Below are 7,687 nucleotides of genomic sequence, written 5' to 3' on the forward strand. Positions count from 1 at the left end.
TTCTTTTGATATCTTTCAGTACTTATATGAAGCATTTCTTACATTATATATTTTAATAATAATTTAATACTTTCTAGGTAGGCATTCTATTTTTGCACATGTAATAGGTAATTGTATGTGAATCAATTTTATTTATGAATATTTTATGAATTTGAAGGAGATTAATTTTATAAATAAAAAATTAATTAATATATAATAAATAATATATAATATAATAAATTTTTATAAAAATAAAAAAAATTTATTATATTCAAGATTATAATAATAATTTTCTCCTTATAAAAAATATTAAGTACACTAAAATATTAAGTAAACTAATTCAAATCTCATTTTTTATTTATAATATTTATAAATGAGGATCAATAAATTCCTTAAATGAAAACTCAGTGTACATTGCATATAATAAATTTATATTAGATTTAGATTTGAGCTAGTATCATCAAATCAAATCAAATCTATTCTAATTTAAATTAATTTAATCTTAATTTTAAATAAATTTTTAATAAATACCATAAACATTAAAAATATTATATATAGTATTTTTATTTATAATTCAAAAATAATGTAGAATAGCATGTAGAATAACATGTAGAAAAAAATTGTTCAGAATTATGCCCATATTTCAAAGTCAGGAGAAATTCTCCTTGATAAGGAAAAATCTTTTATAAATAATTAGCAATATTATAATGTTAATATGTGTAATGATTTTGTGAGAAAATAGCTTGTAATATTTTATCTGTCCCATTCATTATATAATGGATATAATATATATTAATATGGAATATATATAATATACTATTATATAAAATGGATTTAGCATATTTTTGTACGTCATATAATATGTTAAAATATTCATAAGACATCTTTAGAGAATTGATATTCAAAAACTAAAATAAATACAATATATAAAAATATTGATTGAGATTTATTTATTAATTTATAGATAAAATAAGATGGAAATAGAAGCCACTTTGTCTTTTTTATATCATATATCATATTCTTGTTTCATTTGAGCTTTAAGTAAGCTAACATTTTTGTACAGCAATTTTTGTGTTTATTTTGGTCTCTAGAATCAATTTTCTAAAGATGTTTTATGAATAATTAATTAATTCTTGCAAAAAAAGAACTAGCATAATGATATAACAATATAATTCCAGTTGCATGATATATGTATATACATACATATAATATACATATATGATAAATAACCAAAGAAAAATTAGTTTCACCTTGAATTTGCCGATATGTTGTTTCTTTTAATTAGTCAAGAATTGAAACTTTAAAAACTTTTAATTGTCATTTATTATTCCTTACAAAATTATTCGTTTTATTATTTGTGATAAATATAAAAAAAAGCAATCTTAGAAAAACAAGCTATCATAAAAGCATTTATATATATATATATATATATATACAATAAAATTCACAAGAATATAAGAAATAATATAAACATTAGGAAAAAGTATTCAAATATAAATATAAAACAATAGTTTTGTATTCACTTATATATGATATAAAAAAACATTGTATATATTGCTAATAAAAATTTAGTCCAATTTAATATTAATTGAAAGAACAAAAAGTCCAATTTTCAATCAAGAATAACTTTTTAAGGAATAATAAAGCAAATAAAATTCCTCTTAAATTTAGAAGATGTTATTTTTAACAACATATATCGATATTAGAATTGATTTTTAATCAATTTTATCAATTTTTTTTTTTTTTTTAATAGCATGTTTATAATATATATGATTTAAATATATTATTAAGTTTAATTTTCATTACCTTCTTCCATATTTTTATTAAAATTTGTTTTTTCATTATTCTCTTGTATGGGTCCTGGTAGAGGTGTTTCATTATTTTTTAAACAATTATGAATATATGCTGCTTTCCATTTAGCATATTTTCTATTTTGTATAGCTTCTTCACTCAATTCTCCAAAAACAGTTAATACATCATAAAGTAATCCAGCTGTAAAAAAACTATGTACTACATTTTTTCCAAAATTAGCTGCTCTATCATTTTTATCTGCGTAGAGAAAAAGTTTTAATGCCCAATTTTCTAAATGTGCCTGAGCAGCTATATCATTTGTAATAGCTTCATTATCATATAATTCTTTTTTAGTTGTTTCTAACCAATCCATTAATTTCATTAAAAAGTTTGTTTCCTTTGGTGATTTGCTTGATAATTTTAGTCCTGTTTGAAGAGCATATAATCGACCTATAATAAAAATTAATAATTTTAAAAAAACTTAACTGTAATAATTTTTCTTTCTATAATAATATAAAAAGCAAATTCATACACCAATAACTAATAACAGGATCTCGTTGATCATGCGTTGATGCTATTTTTAGATAATGTTGTATACTTTTTAAAGATAATGGTATTTCTGGTAAATCTAGGTTAACCATGTTGAATAATAGATTTAATTAAATTGTTTTATATTTTTTTCTTGTTTTATTCTTTGTTTTTTATTTTATAATCTCTCTTATAAGGATTGCATCTTTTCTGTAAAATATTTATAATTTATGACAAATTAAAATTAACTTTATTACCTGTTTTATAATTCAAGAAAAAAAAATGTTAGTGAATCAATACAATGTTCATAATAATCATGCAAATTCATTTAATAATAAAATTCTTGCAAAATGTTTTTGAGAATTGTTTTATTTATTGATAAACATTGTGTTGCAATGATTATTTGAATAATCACAAAGAAATATTCTTGATTGAAATAATAAATTAAAATAATTTTAATTTAATTGAATTTGATACATATTTGTAATCGTTTATGTAAAAAATTAATAATATAATAATAAGTTTAAATTAATTTGAAATTAATTTATTCCATAATTTTATAAAAACACTAACTAATAAATAATAATTTTCCACAAATTATATTATAAAAATTTATTGAATTTGGAGGTTTGAAAAATATTCTTAATCGTAATTGATATGAATTTTAATAACATGAAAGAATGCAAATTGATATTCAATATATTTTTATTAATATATTAAATTAATTTTCAACTTATCGTATTATCTCTATTATATTAAAAGAATATTTATCTATTATATTTAAAGAATATTACTATACATTATAATATATATACTATATATACATATACTATATATTACTATATTAAAAGAAATTCTTTGAATAAATCAAAAATTCTTCAAATAATTGATTGTCAATGAAAAAAAATAAATATATTATCAAAATCATAAGGACATGTACATAAGTTATATATATAATATAGTATATATAAGTATATATAATATAATATAATTTACTTTATGTAAACTATAATGTTGGCAATATTATTTTTATAAATATGTGTAGGGAATTTCATTATGAATTATTTCACAATTTTGGAGAGACGAATTGAATTGTTTATTTCGCTAATTTTTACAAAAATTGTTTAGTTTGACTATATAAATTTCTAAAATCAATTATACTATATAATAATCCCTATAAATGTCCTTGAAAAATATAGGAACATGGTTTAACTGGAGATTCTTGCAATAATTTTGAGTAACTTTTTTCTTTGCAAAAATTTTTAGTAAAAAAAAGAAAAAAAATAAAATTAAATTTATTAAAAATTAAAAAATGTCATTTGTAATTGTTTTGTTTTTTGAAATTAAATGATGAGTAACAGAATTAAATCTAGTATATATTGTATTAAATTATATTTATATTTTACTTTTTCAATTTTTATTTCATTATTTAATTACTTACATTCTTTAATTAATTTTTTTTTAATTAATTGTGATAATTAAAAACGACGATTTTTTTATAAAATAAATTTGATGAACAGATAGACTAAGAGTTTAAAAAATTTGATACAATGAAATTGATTACCATAAAAAATAATATTTATTATTAGTATTTTACATGCTAACATTTACATAATCTAAGATTCGATATGATTTATTAATTAAACAATAAACATTTTTAATATTCAACTATTATCGTTTATATATTTCAATAGTTCGTTTCAAATTCGTTAATAGTAAATAGTTAATTATAAAATATAAATCTTTGCGTTTCCAAGAGTCGTGACATAATTTTTTTATTATTTTTATAAATTGATATATTTTTGATATTTATTTCCATATATTGAACATCATTAATATTTATTTAAAATTTTTTTTGAAAATTTTTTTAATTAATCATAATTTAAATTTATAATTTTTTTTTAATCAATTATTATTTTTTATTAATTACTTATTTATTTATTAAACTTTTTATTTTATATTTACTTTTTTTTTTAAATAGTTTAACATGAAAAATTGGGAAAAATTATTAATAATAATAAATTGCAAAAAATTTATTTTATTGAAAGATTTTAATATATTAATAATATAAAAAAATATATTAATAATATAAAACAAAATTATTTACTAATTATATAATATTATATCGAAAAAATTAACAAAAAAGTTTTAGAAGTTTTTTTAAATAAAATTTTGAACTTATGTTTATTATTCATTATATTATTATATTATTATTTCATTATAATATAAATTATTGGCTAATGACTTAAAAGTTTATAATAATTATTTTAGATATATAATTTAATTTTAAATATTTACAAAATTTAAAACTAATTAAAAAGTTTATGCACATAAATATTTAAAAAATTGTTTAGTTGTTTAGTTGTTTAGTATATTGGTTAGTTGATCATGATATTATCATTGCTTAGTATGCTGTACACGACAAAGTTAAACGAAAAAATTTTTTCGGAATTATTAAAAAATATTTTTTTTTATTCATTTTAGTTATTCATTTTTCAATGGAACGGTTGAACAGACGTAGAAATATATGAATCAAATTTGCAATAGTAATGACGAGCACTATCAAGTAAATTAAATTAATTTTTATTTAATCACAGCATATTATCGCCTAAATTTTCATTTTACTGATTATATTATATTCGATTCAAATATTCGACAATGTTAATAAAACTTAATTTTTGTAAATATATTATTTTAATTCAAATTCAAATTTCTCAATAATATTGTTAGATTACTAAAATTTAAAAGCATTTTATTTTATATTTTATATTTTTCATTGACATATTTCAGTGACACTAATTATAAAATACAATATATATACAATTATACAATTAACAAATACAATTATAAGAAAATAGTTATATTAATCACGAACATATAGACAGAACTCAATATATTGTAAGTTTTTTATTAATATGTCGGAAACTAAATATAAAGCAAAAGTTTCAGATTTAGAATTTATTTCCTTCTTTCTTTTTCTCTCTCTAAAATTATAAATATAATTATAAAATTCTCTCTAAATTATAAAATTATAAAAGTATTAATTAAATTTAAATCTTCAAATATATCTTTGAAATTATTGAATTGATTAAAAAAGATTTTGGTAATTATCTAAAACAAAAGCTCCTTGTAAATTTTAATAATTTTTAATTATGTTGTAAAATTTTGAATTTTTTTTTTTTTATACATATAATTATCTTTTAGTTTTCGAGATATTTACAAAAAAAGATTACTATTATTACATAAAATTTCTTTTGTAGATTTGTCGCTATGTGTATATAAATATGCAATTGCCATTTATCTATTTTTAAATAAATCATGGATTAATAATGTTAAATATATGATTAATATATAAATAAATATACCAAATATAATATTAATATTCAACAGTCATTATCATTTCAATTATTAGATTATTTTATATTTTTTTCATTCATGAATCCAAAAATCATAGAATGTTCAAGTTTGGGATTGGATTTGAGACATTTTAAGTTTATTATAATCTATAAGAAAATAAATTTTTGATTTACATTTTGATTAATTTATATTTATATAGTTATTTGCTACCGTTATATGTTTACATTAACAAAAGATTACATATAAAAAAAATTCGATGAAATATAATAACAATCTTTTTTTGCAAATTTCTTAAAAACTAAACAGTTATTACATGCATAGAGAAAAATTATTCAAAATCTTGTCCTCTATAACGTATCTAAAAATCGTTATTTTATGTTTTATTTTTACATCCAAAAAATGCATTTGTAGAATATCCTAACTTTATTATTTATTTATGGATAAGTATTATATAGTATGATAATTTCTATAGAATATGCTTGAAAATTATGCTTAATATGAAATATTTTAATGAAAAAGTAACTTTTCTATGTTCACCCATTATATTTAATATTAATTTCTATATTATTATATATATTTATATTATGCTTATAATTATACGCTATCACGGATATATATTAATGAAATTTTATATAACTTTTATTTTTAAAAATTATATTATGTATTTTCCTTTCCTTATTTGACTTTTTATTTTAATGAAAAGAAAATGAAAGTATTTAAAAAGAAAAAATTTTGAAATAAAAAAAAAATAATTTTGAAATTATAATTATCTTAAACTATAAATTATCTTCGAGAATTTTATTCGAGAATTTAATTTATATAATAATTTTAAAATATAAAACAAAGTTCTATAAAATAAAAGATCTATTTTCTATTTCCATGTTTTTTTTTTACATAGGCCTATTAGTTTAATTAAGAGCCTATTAGATTTAATAGATTATGTGACTAAGTTTAGAGCATCATGCTCACTCTTTATTATCACAAAATATTAATCGAGCAATGGAATAGAAAAAAAAAGTGTATACTATATAATTCAAATATATTAAAATCAAAGTTCCAACTTAATCTCATCAATATCCCAAATGTATCATCAATATCCTGATTACATAACAATAATCAGAACACTCAAGGGAATGAAATTTAACAAATAATAATAAAATAAAATTGGATCCAAGTCGGATCTCGGATCTCAAGACTTTACACATAACGAGCAATTACGGAACAGAAATCAAACCCACAATAAAAATGGCGGCATAACAAATAACAGAAAGACAAACATGAGATAAAAAAAAATCCTAAAAAAAAAGTCAAATCAAACTTGATTATCCAATATATCCAAACTTTTCTTCTATCTAAAAGAAAAAAAAAATTCCATCCAATGCAAAGCAGAATATTTCAACTCTTTTACAATCAATATTTAAATTTCACCACTAACAAAATATCAATGGGAAACACTCATAAGTAAAAAAATAAAAAAAATAACAAAGATCTTAGGAATAGTTTATCAATTTCAAAACACAAAATAAATTCGAGATATTCTCCAAGATTGACTCAAACATTGAATCAAGAATTAAGGAATAAGCACACCATAGGGACAGACTAATATAAACAATCCTAAACCACATAAATCTAATACCTAATCATCCATTATAAGTAAAATATAGAGAGCCATATGACATCTATTAAAATTATTTGGAACATACTGATAACACGAGAATAAATTGTATTTCTATTAAAAAAAATTGATCAATCAGCCATTAATCCTACCAAAGAATTACATAACTATTAAGAAATCAAAAATATTTTAGATATAGAAATATATATACACATTCCAAAAATATTTAAATCAAAAATATTTTTTCTTAAGAGAGTTAAAAGAAGCTGATGAAAATGATATTGCAGAAAATATGCAACAACTTAATCTATCAAATATACAAATAAGCAAATACTATTTTAGTAAAAATTATCTCAATATGACTTCATAATACAAGTGATATCAAAAAAAAAAAAAAAAAAAAAAAAAAAAAATTTT

General features: G+C 18.3%; 1 protein-coding gene across 2 annotated transcripts in view; it reads right to left on the reverse strand.

Annotated features, from left to right (window-relative positions):
• Positions 1-2,602, reverse strand: part of LOC102678527 (vacuolar protein sorting-associated protein VTA1 homolog) — a 4,401-nt gene extending 1,799 nt beyond the window's left edge. The window contains exons 1-3 of one of the 2 annotated variants that reach the window (XM_031508666.1): positions 2,556-2,602; positions 2,303-2,508; positions 1,786-2,220 (exon numbers count right to left, since the gene is read on the reverse strand). In XM_031508666.1, the coding sequence (XP_031364526.1) occupies positions 1,786-2,220; positions 2,303-2,411 (544 nt within the window). In that variant the 5' untranslated portion in view covers positions 2,412-2,508; positions 2,556-2,602. Of the gene's footprint in view, positions 1-1,785; positions 2,221-2,302; positions 2,510-2,555 lie in introns of those variants that run through there. The other variant, XM_031508665.1, reaches the window with a different exon arrangement.
• Positions 2,603-7,687: the final 5,085 nt, after the last annotated feature.

Source organism: Apis dorsata, unplaced genomic scaffold (genome assembly GCF_000469605.1).
Source record: "Apis dorsata unplaced genomic scaffold, Apis dorsata 1.3 scaffold_94, whole genome shotgun sequence".
Lineage (NCBI taxonomy): Eukaryota > Metazoa > Arthropoda > Insecta > Hymenoptera > Apidae > Apis > Apis dorsata.